At 44.8% G+C, this 17,401-nt stretch overlaps 1 protein-coding gene across 8 annotated transcripts in view; it reads right to left on the bottom strand.

Annotated features, from left to right (window-relative positions):
- Nucleotides 1-17,401, bottom strand: part of LOC111833280 (protein piccolo-like) — an 88,433-nt gene that overhangs the window by 34,708 nt on the left and 36,324 nt on the right. For 5 of the 8 annotated variants that reach the window (XM_023791411.2, XM_023791404.2, XM_023791410.2 and 2 more), the window contains exons 4-12: nucleotides 16,126-16,512; nucleotides 10,832-15,764; nucleotides 8,550-10,450; nucleotides 5,252-7,430; nucleotides 3,059-3,127; nucleotides 2,569-2,595; nucleotides 1,254-1,369; nucleotides 848-923; nucleotides 168-293 (exon numbers count right to left, since the gene is read on the bottom strand). In XM_023791411.2, coding sequence (XP_023647179.2) covers nucleotides 168-293; nucleotides 848-923; nucleotides 1,254-1,369; nucleotides 2,569-2,595; nucleotides 3,059-3,127; nucleotides 5,252-7,430; nucleotides 8,550-10,450; nucleotides 10,832-15,764; nucleotides 16,126-16,512 — 9,814 coding nt within the window. The remainder of the gene's footprint in view (nucleotides 1-167; nucleotides 294-847; nucleotides 924-1,253; nucleotides 1,370-2,568; nucleotides 2,596-3,058; nucleotides 3,128-5,251; nucleotides 7,431-8,549; nucleotides 10,451-10,831; nucleotides 15,765-16,125; nucleotides 16,513-17,401) is intronic. The other 3 variants (XM_023791406.2, XM_023791403.2, XM_023791407.2) reach the window with 3 other exon arrangements.

Consider the following 17,401-nt stretch of genomic DNA (forward strand, 5'->3'; position numbering starts at 1 on the left):
ACTGCGGAGGGGGAATCAGCAGAAACAAACGGGGTCTGCTCTGACTGCGGCGTACGCTGCACCCTCTGCATTTCTGACACTTAAACGGCTCGCACAGCGAACCCTCCATCAAACATTGATGTACCGTCAGCCAATCAGAGACAACACAGAGGATCCGGGACACTCACCTTCCACAATCCTTCCAGTTTGTTCCGCAGCTCCCCCTGGCAAAACTTTGGCGATGTATGCTCCAATATCCCCGCTGTTCCCAGGAATCTCTTTGCCCCCCACTACTCTAATTCCCAGTCCATTTCCTATGACAAAAAGTCAAATTAAAAGACAGGTCATAAAAAAAAGGTTTTTATCCAAAGTCCAACTGCCAAATTGACTTCACGCAATTAAAGCTATGCTTAGATAAAGGGTAAATGAATTTTTCAAATGTTTCAAAGCAAAATTTGATGAAATGAGAAATGAAGGGCGTGATTTACAATTTTATATGGTAATCGGACATGGATATTTGCTTCTTAAGGACTTAATGACTGCGCTGTGGATAACAGCCAGAATAGTCACAGTAACACGGAGGAAGCAGCGTGAAATCTGAGGTAAACACGCGGCTCTGGCGGCTTCGTGTCCCGGCCGAGAACCAAGGCGGTCTGCTGCTGCATAAATAACGTACATGCGGTACACCACCAGTGCGAAGCATTTTAAAGAAATTGCATATTTTTTTCCCTAAATATTTCTATTTATACCCATTAGAAGTTAATTTTTTTCCCTAAATATTTCTATTTATACCCATTAGAAGTATCATGCGTATTATGAAGCTACTTTAAAATAATTAAGTAGACAAAAAAAGGCGTGTTACGTTTACCTGATACACTGTGATCTTTGGAGTCCCTCTGCAGTTTGACTCTGGCGTGTGGGAACGGATACTGCACCGGTTTTACCTGCGGGAAAGCAGACGCGTCAGCCATTCGCTGTGACTAAACCGTGACTCTTGTCAGTAGAATCTCACTCAAATCTGTTAAAAATCATATGCAATATACCTGTTATATACACAGATATAATGTCTCAGGGACATAATATCTGTCGTGAAAACTAATTACTTGGGCCTAACAGCACTAAAATGTTCACGTGGTGCCATTAAATTTAATAATTAAAAACTAAAAATCAAAATGCAAGACCAGTTCTAGTTTTCTGTTGCATTCGAATGCGACGGTACAGAGGACAGGTGCTATAAGCCAGCATGATAACCCCCTTCCCCCCCCCCCCCTTACGTCTCCTTGCTGGTTTCTGTGTGGCCCCTGTCTCCGCTCCCCGACGTGCCCGTCTTCCTGCCGCACCTCCCGGGGCTTGTCGAACCAGTCAGTCTCCTCCCTCCGCAGGTGGTAAGCTTTTGGGAAGCAAGTCAGAGACATCACTGGTCCCGACCCGGCCCAGAAAAGCCATGGTTTGCTGTGTTGAGTGATTATGCATGCACAGGTCGCCCCCCGCCCTGTCTGGTCTCCCACCCCCGCTGGGATATTTACTGCTCGTTTCGACAAATCATGCACAGGACGTGGGACAGAAACACACATGAGGCACACACAGAAAAAAGGTTTGTGACAACGCATGAGTGGAGGAAGAGAGGCTCTCCACAGCTGGGTTATAATCTGCCACTTGTGCTGGCTAAAGTATCGCACCATCTTAATGACATGCTAACATTTTGTCCCCCAAAATATCAGCTATAAATAACCCAAGCAAAAATAAACTCTTAAAGTGGCGCATTGTGCTGCCATTTACTGATAGTATATTGCTTCTCACTACAACATGTATTTAGGTTTTATTATCTTAAAAAATATCTAGGCCTATTTTATTTGTGATGATGACCTTCCAGAATAATTTCAAAGTGCTTTTCTCCCGTCGATCTCAGGAGGTTTGGTTTGTTACGATTTGTGCTTAACAGTAAAAGCCAAATCAGCGGACAGACATGAAATCAAACAGCTTGTTCCAGTAACAAACTGTAAAGAATTAGCGGTAGCATTATTTTAATATTTGATGGGTAAATCGAATGAATTAAACATGTCTTGCCCCTGTTCTACGAATTTCCTTACCTCTGAGATATATAAAAAGGCAACAAGTTTAAATACATAACGTCTGAAAGGCTGTTAGAAAATTATTTTCAAAGGGAATTAATTGCTTTAATTATGCATCTTCCCTCTTAATTATCAGTCTACTGTAATGATCTGTCTGCTTTGCTTTCCTTCAAAAGCGAAAAGGAAAGGCAGCTCAAGGACACACAATGTCAACAGCCTCCATAATCAGTACGGGGGTATGTGTCAGTCATGGCGTGATCCGATGGTTTCGGGTGGATTGCGATGGAAACCACCGGGGAGACCTTGAAGACAGGTATGTCGCGCATTCACACACGTCCTGCTGCAGGGACAGACGTATGCATGACTGCACCAGGTATGTAAAAATGCCGGGAAATTGGTGATTTCCGGGGTGCGTATGAATATGGATATCGATGAGTCAAAGGTGCTGGTTCAAACCATGAGACATACAGGGGAGAGTTATGCCTTATGGGTTTGTAAATTTTATCGAAACTCTCACCTTCTACATCCCAGCTAGCGATTCCCGCTGTGATGCAAAGTTATATCAAACTAAATAGCAAATTTTCTACCACAAAAAGATTCCCGTAGCGTTTTAATACCAGGGCTGGACGGCTGTGATCTGTGACCAAACTGATGCATTATTGCGTGAAACATAGGGACCCGTTTTAAATGAATGAGTATGTTATTGGTCTCTCACAGCGCCATATAAAGGCTTTACCAGATAATTCAGATCAGTAAAAGGCACATTGGGGGAGGGAATTAAAGAAACAGCAAGTGAGGGCAATATAGCATTTTTTCTCAATGTCAAAACCCCATTTACAGGAGCTCTTTACAGTGTATAAACATTATCTTTGGGAGATTTTCAGTAGCGCTGATACTGTATATTATGGAAATGCAAATCAACACTTAGTGAAATATTAACTTTATCACAGATGATTATTTGGTGAGAGGTAATGGTCCAGTGGTGTATAATTCAACTAATACTCTACCGTTTTTGATATTCTCATGAGAGAGTCTTGGATCATCTCTGTTCAAAGTCACCAGGGAGTCACTTAGTGCTGCAACCAAGGCAAATTAGCACTTTTATATACCTTGTATGACATTTGTTTTTAATCTACGTTACCAGCCTATAAGTTTCTCGTCCTTTCCTTTGCAGGGCTCGAGCAGTGGACGCTGACACACACGTGATTATCTGGCATGCATCGGCTAAGATTATCTGATGCCATATTGCAAGTTAAAGTGGAGGATCTTCTGGGCTTCAGAAACATGAAAGGGAACATCAGCGTTACATGTATAACGACAAAAGAAAGAAGAGTCAATCGAAAAGGAACAAAACGAATAAGCACAACAACGTGGCTTCATAACACATTTAGACATACTGCCGACCGATTACTATGTGCTAATAAATATTGAGTATGTGAGTGAAGGTATTGCTGCTGTCAAGTTACAGCTAAACGCAGCCGCAGTGCAAATCGTAAGATTACTGGCTATTCGCTAAAAGCTACTTGTGTGCGTTTAATTTCCGCACTCTGCAGGTAAACTGCATGCTTGTAATGCATTTTTTGCCTGCGCTCCCATGCAACGCGCTGCTCTCACATTTTACAGACACAAAACAGTAGCCATTATGAACAAAATTAGACATTGGAGGAGAGGATTTCAACACACCAGTAGTGAGAATTTAGAACAGCGCCTCAGTTACCATCAGCAAAACCACACTCAGTATTTCAATTGGATTTCATACAGGATTTACATATTTGCATATTTAAAGTAGGGCTGCAAATACTTTTACATATTCAGTAAGTATAATTAGTATTAATAACTGCAAAAATGTAATTTGGAAAATGTTGTGTACTAGGTACTTTAACAGCATAGAATAACAATAACAGCCTACTATGGGCCTATTTAATTGTATGTGTAGAACATATCAGTGGAAGGTAATAAAAAAGATTATTTCTTTTCTAATTATTTCTGTTTAGCCAAAACCCTACCATGGAGAAGTCACTTATACAGTAACTATGCAGCAGCACTACTTTAAAATCCAAACTTGCATCCAGTTCTAGGAGTCATCAAAAAGACCATGCATTCAGATGAAACAGAAGCATTCCATACAGACAAAGACATGCAGGTCAACGTCGCTTTATTGTGACATAGACTGATTATGAACACCGACATGCATTTGCAGGAAACAGAACGGGTGAAGGATGAACGACAGACTGGAACCATGCGGTTAATGCACCATCATTGGAGAGGGTGATAGAGAAGACAAATATTTTGACGTCCCCATTTTTTACGAGTGCTTATGACACAAAACATCGAATGATCGTGTAAAAAAATACAAATCTATTTAAAGACAGATGTGTCTTCACAGGATAAAAGTCAAATCTATTAGCTTACACGTTCAGAAATGCTAATATGCAAGCCAGAGAAGTACATCATGGCATGGAAACGTCAGAAGACGACTAATCTCACGTCAGCAGTACTAAATATACAAATGGGATATCGCTTAATGACAAAAGATTGATTAGCTCAGACACTGGCAAAAAACCAGTTAGTTGGACACATAAATCAGTTTCACTGACAAAAAATATTATACATGTTTTTGTAGCTTACCATATCTTCATTCAAAACACACAGTTTACAAAAATATTGAAAATCCAAAATCATTACAGCAACAGCTTCAGCCCAGAGTCTTCCATAAATGTCTATTTTTTTTCTTTCCAACATCACAAAAGGTTTTCTTGAGGTTTGGAGGCACTTAATTGTTTTTGTACGTTGAACTAGCTACCTATAGGTATAGTTAACCAGCTATGTAAATATACAGTTTATGACATATCAAAGAGGCTAGTTAGCTGAGGAAAAGAGTAAGTGTTAAGTGTGCAGGTCAAGGCGACGTGGAAAAGAAAAATGAGAGTGCTTTGTATCGATTTGCTTCAGACATAAAATGACAAATATCGTTTAGCACTAAGGGAAACCAAAGACACTGTGGCATGCATCAAAGGCACACGACAGTAAATCTGAAGACAACGTTTACAGTAAAAACGCACAGATAAAAGCAGACGCCAATCAAAGCGAGCATAGAGGAAGTCAAAGCTTACACACGCAGACGTAGACATGGTCGGGAACATGCACAAAATGCAAATCCACAGGACTGCAGTGCGACAGCGCTTTGAGACCCAATTTACCTTCGCTATCGGACATAGCACCTTGTAAGTCGTCCATTATGAAGGCTATGTCCCGGTCATAGCCCCGGGTTCGAGACTCCTCTCTCATATGCTGCTGTACTTCAGGGAGAGAATGGCTCGAACCAAACTGATCCCTTGAGTCAGCAGATATGGGTGGGAGGGGCCCAGCGGAAGCCCGGGCCATGCCCATTGGTTGACCGACCGGACTTAGGGGACTCTCCTCTTCGGAGTTCTGTGCCACAATGGGAATTCGTCCCCTGCTTTGGCTTATAGGTAGACTGGTGGGCTTGTTCCTGACTGCAGAGGATGTGTATGAAACATCCAATGGCTCGCTCTCCGTCTTCAGTCTTAAGGATGAGCTGGACAGATCTCTTTTGAGGGAAAGGTCAAGTCCATAGACAGACGATGGTCTAGAGGAGGGTCTTGACCTGCTACCGCTTGGGTACGCAGTGTCATCCTGTAGTGAAGATCTCATGCTGGGGCTAAGGTTTAACGTCTGCCCTAAATTCAGAGACTGCGCAAGATTTGCCCCGAGTGTGGAACCAAGATACTTCTGCTGCTCAGAGATGTTTTTTCGCAGCCCGAATGTAATGTCATCTTGAATGAGTCTAGCCCTTGAGGTGAGGCTGCTTACCGAGGAGGCACTTGATGCCAAGTAGCTACTGTAATCTGGTTCAAGATCCCTGCTTTCTTGAATACCGGAAAACTTGCCAATCTTAGGATCCATGAGTGGTTTCTTATGTTTAGCTTGTTTCTGATAGAGCACTGATGCAGGAAGCTGTTTTGCAGCCTGCTTCTCTAATGTCAGCCTGCTGATGCTGTACTTTTCTGTTTTGGGAAAATGTCTGTAACTGCTGTCAGTTGGGTAGTAGTGAGGAAGACCCGTGAGGGGATCCAGACCCTCAGTGCCCCGGCGGAACTCTTGTTTTATCTGCTGCTTCAGGAGCTTCAGCTCATACGGTTCCTCCATGGATTCCTCTTCAGCCTTTCCATAGGGGTGCAGCCTGGAGGTCACCTGTAGGGGCCCTAGGAAGTCTGTCATCTCGGCAGAGCGTCGCACCTCAGCGGCACGGAGGAGCCGGTCCGCCTTAGTAAGGTCCTTGTCAGAAATGCCGTAACTCGATGAGAGTCCGGTGGAGCTCTTGGTGAGGTCCGTGATGTCATCAATAAGGACGTAATTCCTGGGGGTGTGGTGGTCAATGTCTGCATAGAAGGAGTCAGCAGATATGCTGGACATGGGGCTGCTTGCCATGCTGCCTCTCTCTTCCATCCCTATCCTTAGGTCAAGACTGCCATACTTGCTGCCGAGGTGGGCGGTGTATGTGCTGTCTGTGGAAGAGGGCACGATCATGATGGGCTGGTTGCGGATGACCTCGTAAGTGGTGGTGATCTTTGGTTCCAGTTCGGAGAGAGTCGTCTGCCTGGGCTTCTGCTGCATCAGGAGCATCTGAGAGGCATGCTGGTAGTTCTGTTGCTGAGACTGCTGGTGAGACGTCTGGGGATAGGAAAGTGTGGGTACAGAGGAGTAGATGGACTGAGTCTGGTAAGGAGAGACCTGCTGATGGTAGAGGGACTGTTGCTGATAGAGTGTCTGCTGGGGGTACTGAGTGGGAGCTTGTGTTTGGGCTGCATACTGGTACTGATTGTAAGGATCTGTTTGCTGGGCATACTGGGAATCAGGCTGGGTCTGTGGTGGGATGAACTGGTTGAATTCTGACTGCGGAGCAGTTCTTGGCCTCTCTAACCCGTGCCCATTTCCCCTGCCCTCTCTGATGTTGCTGACCTCACTGTCAGACATGTAGTCTCGCTCCTCAGCTACCCCTTGCAGGTATGCCCTCTCCCTCTTTTCCCTCTCTTTGAGAAGGGCATCTTTCCTACGGTTGATCCCCATCTCCAGGTACCGCAACTTGGCGTCAATCTCCTTCTCCTCCTCGTCGAGCTCCGCCTGCTTCTTCCGGAGCTTGGAGGACTCTCGCTCGACGAGATCAAGCTCTCGGTCGATGTCTTGGAGGATCTTGGCCCGTGCCATGGTAGTGTTCCGGCAGAGTCGGCGCCGGGCCGAGCCTGTGCTGTAACCGGTTTGGCCCGTGTTGGCCTCCTCTTCGGACGGCGGGTTGGGCAGGGTACGTTTCACCTTCTTCTGAGTGCCTGATGGGGTGCTGGTCTGAGACGATTTGCCCTGGAAACAGGAAATATATGTAAATTAGTTCACAAAACTTTACTTCACATTATTCTAAAATAATATTTTATTTAGCGTACATTAACTTCACAAAGACTTCAAGCTGAAAATTTAAAGTAAATCATGTAAAAGCACTGTATTATAAGTGTTGTGAAGAACCATAACTGACAGCCTGTACACAGAATGATGACTGTTTGAGAGTTGAAGTACTTCATTCAAAGGAACCTTTTACCGATCAAGAAATAAACATTAAAATAACCTCTGCATTTTGTGTTTCTTACAACTACTCCAAAAATAATACTTCAAACAATGACTATTATAGTGCTTTCAAAACGTCTCCGTGTCAAATTTTATATGAGTACAGGGTTTCTCTATTTCTGTACAGGTGAAAATGACTGCTTATGTTTGGGTATGCTGTATATCGTAGCTTAGAATGGTCAGTTACAGTTTGTCAGTTAAGCTTTAGTCTTAAATCTATTTGTCACACACAAGCATGTCATTAATGATTCAGAAGCGCATTGTTTGAAGTGTGGGAAACATCTAAAAAGGAACCCTAGCAGCTGCTGGGGCTGGTATCTGGAGGGGGAAAATTAACCACCTGGGAAGCTAAACTCTGGAGGTGTGGACGGCCTCCCACACAAACACTAATCAATACGAATCCATCCCATTGACTATCATGTGCCGAGATTAAATACTCTATTTACGTTCATTTCCCCCAAATCTCAGTCACTTTCGACTTGTTCTGTCTGAAGATTGCAGGCAGGAATTGTAAATGAGATCTAGCGGCTGTGTGACTGCGCTGTGAATTTCTGCCTTCGCAGGAACGTCTTCGCTCCTGTTCCGTCTGCTAAACCATGAGGGAGGAAGGCGAGATATTAAAATTAGACACATCACAGGTGGGAAACTCTAAATTCAAACCAGCAAAACTAAAATGAGGTGAGTACCCATCTGTAATTGTTATCTGAAACTGTGAAATATTCTTATGCAGAGTTCTCGTTTATTTGTTTTTAATGCAACAAGCTTTATTTTATTTAAAAAGCAGCAATACTAATGTGTGCCATTTTAGCATTTTTATGTACCTTTTCTTCAAGACACAACATTTTGTATAAAAGTACTCACACTGTATCCTTCTGAGTACTGGAAGTTGGAAGCTGCTCGGTCCTCTGCTGTTGGACTCTGTGACTTGGGTTCCGACATGGAACGCTGCATGACCTTCAAAGTTCTCGGACTTGGAGGAGTCTTGGATGACTCAGTGACCACCACTTTCTGTGGGCTTGCATCTCCAGACTTATCATATTGCCCGAATTCTAAGTTTTTGCTTGGTGACAGGGGTGAGATGGGAGAATAGAGCACCTTGGGGGACTTTGGAGGTGATGGCACCACCTGCAAAGAAGAGTCTGCTTTTAGGTGAGTATTGTAGTCTATTTCCAAGGGGGTTGGACGCCTTTTGTCTTTTGGTGGAGACATCTTATCGCCATCCATCCCTGTCTGGCAGCTCATACTACCCCCGGTATACGTTTTCTCTGGCGCAGAGATGATTTCAATCTTAGTATCCATCTGAGCCTTGACGGATGGCTTCTTGATCGCTCCAGAAGAATCGGTCTGGACTGAAATCTCAGCCACAGTCTGGATTGCAATGCTGGAAACTTTGGAGGCCTGCTTGCCTTTTTCACCATCAGCATATTTGCTAGAGCGTGACTTGCGTCTGTTCCGGGTAGGGATGTCCCATTCATCTTGATCCTCATCATCTGTCTGTACGCTACTGTCCACACTCTTCTTATTCTTCTTCTTCCTTCCTGTGTAAGCCCTGTCCACCCCATCCTCATCATCTGTCTGCACGCCACTGTCTACTATCTTCCGATTGGATAAGTCTACGCTATTATCATCGTACTGCCATGGAGCCCTAGGAATTTTGTTGGCAATCTGGAGACTTTCTGGCCCCTCTGAGTCTTTATGTGACACTTCAGAAGCTGTTACATTTGGGATGTACTGGGCAATACCCTCAGAGGGCACAGTGTACCATGTTGCGTTTTGTTGCAAGTCTAGGCCTGTGACCGTAGTCGATGTTGTGCTGTCATCCTTCACTGGCCAGTATTGACCATTTTCTCCCTGTGTATACTGTGTATCCAAGGGGATTTGCTCTGAACTGGTCGGAGGGGAGGTGCCCTCAGAGGCATCATAGCCATATGGGTACATCTGTCTAATTTTCTGCTCCTCAAGCTGCTGCTGGAGCTGCTGCTGCAGTTGATGGATTTGCTCCAGCTGTAACTGTTGCTGTGCATATGTCTCCTGTTGCATCATCAGGTGAGCCTGACGTTCCTCTTCCTGCTGGAAAAGGATCTGGTGCTTCATCGTTTGCAGCTCCTCCAGTTCCTTTTGGACTATCAGCTGCTCCTGCTCGCGGAATCTGTGGATTTCCTGCCGCTCCCACTCGATCTCTTCAGCTAGACGCAACTGCTTCATTTTTTCCATTTCGAGGAATTCACGCTCCATCTGATACTGCTGCTGCTGGCTTTCATCTGCTGCTGAAATGCCTGGAGAGGTCAGTGCTTCCAAAGATGCTGCAATGGCCTCGAGTGATCCATCTGTGTATGAATCTTGGACTGTTGTTACTGAAGGAGTACCTTCAGAGAAGGTAGTCGGAAGTCCCTGCTTTGAGACACCCGTTTCTAAGCATATAGGTTCTTCTTGTTGTGTCATTGTGGTTGATAAGAAACTGTATGACCGTGGAAGTGGCTGATTTTGTAATGTTGACAGAGATGGCATAGTGTCACTGGCGTGCATTCCTGATAGATCCTTGTAGGTTGTGCTAAAAATTGACCCTGGTTGGGTGGTAATAGCATAGGTCGAAGGGACGGGGGCTGCTACTGATGAGTACACAACTCCATTTGAAGACCTCAAGACACTACTGACACCAAAATGAGTTCCGACAGGAGGAGTTACTGTGGCTTGAGAAAATGGAGGCATGGTCATGCTGGAATATCTGCTCTTTCCCTTCTTTGAGTAGTCCATTATGACATCTGTAATCATAGTTCCACAAAGATGCATCTCAGTCCAAATTGTCATTTGGTACAACTTTTAAGTGAAGTCATGCTCAACCAGGTGAATAAAACACAAAAATGAAAAGCATGCAAAGACCTCCAGAACGGCTAGATTATCCCCATGCGAAGCCAAAACATTCTGGAACAACACGCAGGCACATGCATGCATCTGCATATAAAACAAGAGGGGGAAAAGGGGAATATTAAATAATATGGCTAACACACAATACTGCTGGAAATTCAGCCAAAAAATAAAGAAAAAACTGAAGAGAAAAAATGAAGAGCATCAACAAGGAAGAAGTACAGACCACTTATATGAATATTTCAATAAAGACTTTGCTGGAATCAAATTATACTGACCTGAAGATGTTTTTCCTGAAGTCAGGTCTATGGCACCTTCTGTAGTTCCATTATAATCATAACTATTTTTGCTTTTATAGAAAAACATTCCAGCTTCAGCTAAATTAGTATCAGACATAGATGGTTTCATACCACCAAAACTTCTGCCATAAGGTCCAGAACGGTCGTACTGGTAATGGTCATCTCTGTAGCCAAATCGGTCTTCAGGCAATGTCGTTGCTACCTGTTGTGTTGTGCAACTTCCAGTAAAGGGCAGCTTGTACACAACATCACAACAAACAGCTCGCCGTCCTGCTGTAAGGTCTACAGGCTTGCCATCGTCTTCACGGACTGCAGTGACCACCTTCGAAGACCCACTGACAGTTACCATAGTTTGAACTGGTTTTGATGTGGTCAAGTCCACAGCACCATCTGGCCCTGTCTCTATACGTGCAAGCAAAGCAGGAGTGCCATTAGCGATGCTTGGTGGGATAACTTGCACAGGGGACTTTGAAGTTTCTTTGCTGGTAGGAGATCCGAAAGACAGATTAATAGGACATTCTGCAGTGGAAGTGGTTTTTGGTTTTGAGTCGATGGGTCGATATATTATTTGGGCAACAGGCTCAAATGACTTGGATGTTGTCAGCTGCAGAGGTGCAAATGTTGTCGACTGAGCTAAGTCTAGAGGCTTGTCAGGAGCATTGTCACTGAGAGTTATTGTAGTAGTACAGGTAACAATAGTTATACTGCTTGTTACAACTGACTGAGTTAAAGACGGCAGGGCCTCTGGACTTAGATTCACGACTGTAGAATGCACAGTACTCATCTGTCGTCCATTGCTGTCAGTGCATGGTTGTTTTAATTCTGGTGCAGTTAGATCCACACCTTGGTTAGCCTTTTCATTGATCTTTAAGGTTCGAAGATCAACAGCATCCCCAGAGTAGAATGCCTTTCCATTTTCTTTTTCTGTTACTGACTTCTTTGTTGTTTCAGGTGAAGTAGTAGCTGTTGCACTGGCTGCTCTTGGTGCTGGTGTAGGGGGTTTTGAGGGTAACTGTCCGTGAACAACAGGCATTGTAGTTTTTTGTAGCTCTGTGGCCACAACGTGAGCTAGAAGGTTAGGTAAAGTTACAGTAGGCTGTGCAGATGCTGAAACTGAAGAAAAGGCATTACTCATACTTGAAACTAGGTTCTCTGGTCCAAACACTTCTGGATACTCAAGTGATTTTGTGTGCTGAGTTAAAGCCAATGGAACAAGAGGAGGTGTCGCGTATGGTGTGTGTTTTGTGGGGGAAGGTAACCCGGGACTACTAATGGGAGCTTGGGTTGAAATTCCCTCAATGGGAGTGCTAGGTTCTGATGGCAGTGTAATGACTACATAAGTTTCATGTAAAGAATTTGAATATCTGGGAGACAAAGGAGATTTTGGTGATGCTGCGGCTAACCTGCACTCTGCTGGGGCACTTAGATTCAGTGTCATATCGATGGTGCTTGGAGGAGCTACAGGTCGTGGTAGCGTCATTGCTATGCTTTGATTACTCAATGCCGGCTGAGTAACCATAGGTTTTGGAGCAACGGGAGGTTTAATGACTTCCCCTGGCTTGTGACTGAACATTAAACCAGCTGGTAAGGATGATGGTTTCGGTGGTACAGGTGGAGGAATATGTGGCCTACAGACTGGAGCCACAGAGCTCCTTAGTGCTGCATTGGAGTTTGCAAGTGCTGCAGTTGAATATGCCATTGTCACACCCGTCAAATCTGGCAATGCTGTCACAGCCGACACTGCCGATGGGGTGCCAAAGGGAAGCTTCTTTTTTGGATAGACACTTGGCTTAGGCATGGTGATAGGAGGTAAGGGAGGGGGTGGAGGTAGAGGTGGGGGTGGTAGTCCAGAGGCAAACATATCTACCCTCTCCAGGGATGAGCCTCTGATCAGTGCAATAGGTTTGGGGGGCACAGGAGGAGCAAATGTTGGCGGTGCAGCCACCAAAATAGTGGTAGTAGCAGCTGTTGATATTACACTAGGTACGATGGATGTATACTGAGGCACGGTGGATAAGGGTGAAAAACTAACAGCAGTAGGAGGTGTAGAGCTGGAAAATGAATAAGGAATAGAAGAGGGGTAACCACTTGTCCTGGCTATGGGGCTTGCCTCCTTTGACATTCGGGCCATTGAAGAAATATTATCTAAGCTGGACGCTGCAAAAGTAGTCCTTGAAATAGGTTCTGGTACAAAAGTGGCATCAGGAGAAGACTTTGACACAGTGAGGTCAACTACTGTACACTGTAGGTTTACAGCTGCAGACTGCGATGTGAAATCCAAAGGAGTGGAATCTGGAGGAGAGGCATAAGAAACACTCGTATCCAACTGAGTTGTTGTGGGAACCTGCCCCACTCTAGCAGACTGAGGAAATGGTGGTAATGGTGGTGGCGGAGGAGGAGCTCGGGGTGGACTGGCTTGTATTAGCGGAGTTGGCACAGAACCTGAGACTGTACTGGGAGTGGGGATGGGAGATTTAGTAGGAGCTGAACGTGGAGCTGGTGTAGGAGGTAAAGTCGGACCTTGAACTGGAGGTATCCCTGGCACTCGAGATGCAACTGATGCAGGAGGTGGAGCTGAAGTTGCCATTGGAACTGAAATTGGAGGAGGACCTACTTTTGGCATTCGAACATCAGCAATAGTTGGCTGTACTTCATCTGTAGGCCCTTTGGATGTATCTGGTGCTCCTGTGACAGATGCTTGTTTGTCTTTTTTAACACGTTGAACGTCTTGTGGAACGTATGTTGAGGAATCAACTTCCTGTACTCCAATACTGTACTCTTCTTCCACATCTTCCTCCCCAGAAGAACACTGAGTTATTTTTAGGTCAGGTATGGGATAGAGTGCCCTATGGAGAATGCCATCTGATGAAACAGAGGACGCCAGAGGATCAACCTGTTTAACAGAGGTTACAGACTGTCCCTGAGTGTCCTCAGTACCATTTCCAGAAGAAATCACAACTTCTGGTGAAGCTCGCAACCCTGGAACTGACTGTGTTGGACTTGTTCCTGGTGTCAAATTAACTTTTTGCCTCTTCATCATTTCTTCATATGCAGCTTCAGCATCTAATAACGACTTTCCATCCTTTGTGGATGGAACTGGTTCACCTGTGGAATCAGCCACATAGTGAATCTTGGCAGTGGGAGGAAGCTGTTTCACTGGGACTTTTTGTTGAGGTACTTCTTTAGGCATCAAGCTTTTCTTTTTCTGCATCATGTCTTCATACGCCTCATCTGGTGATCTTAGTTTCTTCAAAGGTTTTTGCATGGACGTCACACTGGGTTCTTCCTGCTTTGTGGAATAGTTCTTAGCCACTGTTTCGTCACAAGTTTCTTCAACTAATGACTCATAAATGTAATCTTCAATCAGCATGCCTCCATAAAGTGTCTCTTTTTCGGTTGGTGCTTCCATGTCTTTGCGCTGAATGGTTTTTGCCTTCAGCATCATTTCCTCATATGCTTCATCTGCACTTTTTAATGCCTTTTTTGTGATTTGCTTAGTCATATCATGTTGCTCATCAGTGGGAGAATAGAGTGACACTGAAGTTGGTAGCTGGTACACTTTCTGAACAGCGACGATCTTCTCTGGATTGATCTGGAATCCTTCAGGTTCTGACTCTATGCTTGGAGAATACTCTGAGCAAGATGACTTATGGAGCTCCTCCATCTCTGCTGCCTGCCGTAGCTCTTCAGTCGGGGAAGCGTCCTCAATAGGAGAGAGATTACTTGGAGGTGTTTTTGGGTGCTCGCGTCTCCTCTGTGCCCTTAATTCCTCTTTATCCTTCTTCGATTTTTTGCTGGAGCTCTTCTTTGTCTGCTGTTGATGATCTACATCTCTCTGCATCTCCTGTTCTTTGAGGAGCTCTTCTTCCTCTCTCATCTCCTCCTCCTCTGATGAGTCCTCAATAGTCGGGAGCATTTGTCCATGCTGCCGGTGCCTGGCCTTCCGGTGTTTGCCCTCCCCACTCGCTTTCTTATGACTCGGACTGCTGTCACTGTCTTCATCTAGAGAGGACACTGAAGTTGGTGATGTTCCTGGTGTGAAGCTGGATGCATGTAGACTTGACGAGCCCTCACCTCTTGATCTGTCCTCGGGAGAATCAGTGAGACTCTCCACGTCTTCTTCTGTACTATGTTGCGTAGGGGCACCTTCTTTATATGGTGTTGCCGTGGTATTGTTAAGTTCAATAGTCTTAAAACGTCGAAGGCCTCCGACAATTGACAGTTCATCCTCCATTTGACTCTTGGTTTCCATTGTTTTTTGATCAGAAATGTCCTTTTGTCCTCGATCTTTGCTTTCTTCTTCTGGGCCAGTGCTGCTCTTTTTCAGCGAACGCTTCGGCTTTCCTGATGCACTTTTCACTTTACCCTTTCGCTCATCGTGCTCCCATTGCTGACCCTGCTCCCTGATCTGCTTCCGCACATAATTATCCTCGTCGGAGGCGTCTTCATCGGCGCTCATCTCCATAATCTGCCTGCGAATGTAGTCCTCATCATCCCCCCCACAGTCCTCACTGCCAAAGGACCCTGCACCGATGTTTCTTCCCCCTTGCGGGAGGGGCGAGAGTTCACTTCCACTGCTATCCTCCACTGAGTCTTGTCGCCGTTTCCCATCTAGAGTAGTGCTTTTCAGTTCAAGTACCTTTCTGCGATCATTAGATGTCTCCTTTGTGGGAGAAAGATCCTGTGGGATTTTTCCCCCTGCAGAGCTGATTAATTCAGGTGAGACTGGCAATAATTTCCGTCTGTGTTTTTCAGTGGTACTTGTGTTAGACTCTAATATTGGAAGCACTGTACTCTCCAACTTAGCCAAGTCTGAGGGGCTTGTAGGACTCGTCTCTTGCTTAGGAGCTTCTTGTTGGACAGGTTGTTTCAACAGTTCCTTCTTGGTGGTTGAGCTTGTATCTCCTTTCTCCTGTGAAACAGAAAACTAAATGTTATCCTCTGTTAGTGTAAAGATCTTCTCTTAAGTACAAATTCAATTTCATGCCTTATTCAGAATTATGAAAAGAAACAAACATATTACATCACAAATTGTGCATACATAAACCTTTTTCTCTACATAATGTATACAATAAGTTCATAAACTACCCACTTTTGCAAAAGTTCCTGTGTTACAGGTGATTTATCCATCAAACTTTAGTAGTAGCAATACCTTTCTTTGGTAACTAACCACATCAACCACATCAGCATGCAGTTCTACAAGAACAGGTGGAAAGACACTTCCTGTCAAGTTTTGGTTGTTGCAATTCATGTGCAAATAGGTCTGGTAGTACCTTGTTGGGCTCTACAGCTGTGATTTTCCCCTCTTTCTTTGTCGCTTCAGCTGCCTTTGCTGTTTCTGCCTGGGTTGTGTCTTTAAGCTTCTGGAATAGTGGCAGGTTGATTGTGGACACGCTTGTTAGGGCCGCGGAGAGAGAGGTCAGAGAAGGTGAAGCCTTGGGCTGTTCCGGGGCAGGCTTGGGTGGCGTGGACTGAGCTTTGACCGTGGCGTTTGGAGGCGGAGCCGGCTGCTTCGCCGGGGACGCCTGGCCTTTGGGACCAGCAGGCTGTTGGCTTTGTGCTTTTGCAGGCGTTGCCATTGACGGCTGCTTCCTGTCCACGTCTCCGATCTGTCCAGCAATCGCTCTTTGCGTCTGGCAATTCAAGCAAAGCCACTCTCCCTGCAAAAAAGGAGAGATGCTCCCAGTGGAGTAAATATTGACATAACTGCTTGTTACTCTGAGTAGAATGGAGCAAAAAGCCACGTAAACTTCATTAGGAGCAATAAAAAGCCAAATATATGTGTTCATTCATAAATTTACGTTCTCTATAACTTTTCTTTTTTTCCTCTTCATTTGATTAAAAATGGACAGAGTGCAAATCCCAAAGAATCATAACATTGAGTAATTAGAAGTAATAATGAATAATTACATATTATTAAAGCCTAATTGAATTGTAAGTCTTTCTCTTTACCCCTTTTCTACCGGGAATAGACATTAGACGTGCTTATTGACGGACAGGTAAGCAGCTTCGTATAGGTCATGGAGCACAGCACAATTCAGACCTTAAAAAAGAATCCTTCAAAATGATTAATTAATAAAAACGATCTAACAACAGGCTTCAAATACATTCATCAGGGTGGAATGAAACTTGATTTACGTGAAATTAAGCAGAGCTGAGCGGTGACCTACGGAGTCAGCTAACAAACCACGTCATATGGCAACATAATTATTGTTTTCTTTAACTGTTTATCCCATAAGTATGCTAATTTTGGCTCCACCTACTTTCTGGGCCAGTCTTGAGCAAACACATCTCTGCAAGGAACCAGCTGCTGTATACATGGATCCACTGTATCACATCACTAGTCACACAGTCTGCAGTGTGTGCTGGGCTTCTGGATAGATTTCATGGATCTTAATCCTGTTCGGCATGTGCTTGTCCTGCGAACTCGCAAGCCCCCTCTGCCAGCTGAGGGGGGAGGAGCCATTCGCTCTACATCCAGCATCCACATGCCCCCCCGAACCCCCCCCCCCACCAACAACCTCAGCACCACCGCCTGCCTCCGTGTTC

Source organism: Paramormyrops kingsleyae, chromosome 1 (assembly GCF_048594095.1).
Source record: "Paramormyrops kingsleyae isolate MSU_618 chromosome 1, PKINGS_0.4, whole genome shotgun sequence".
Lineage (NCBI taxonomy): Eukaryota > Metazoa > Chordata > Actinopteri > Osteoglossiformes > Mormyridae > Paramormyrops > Paramormyrops kingsleyae.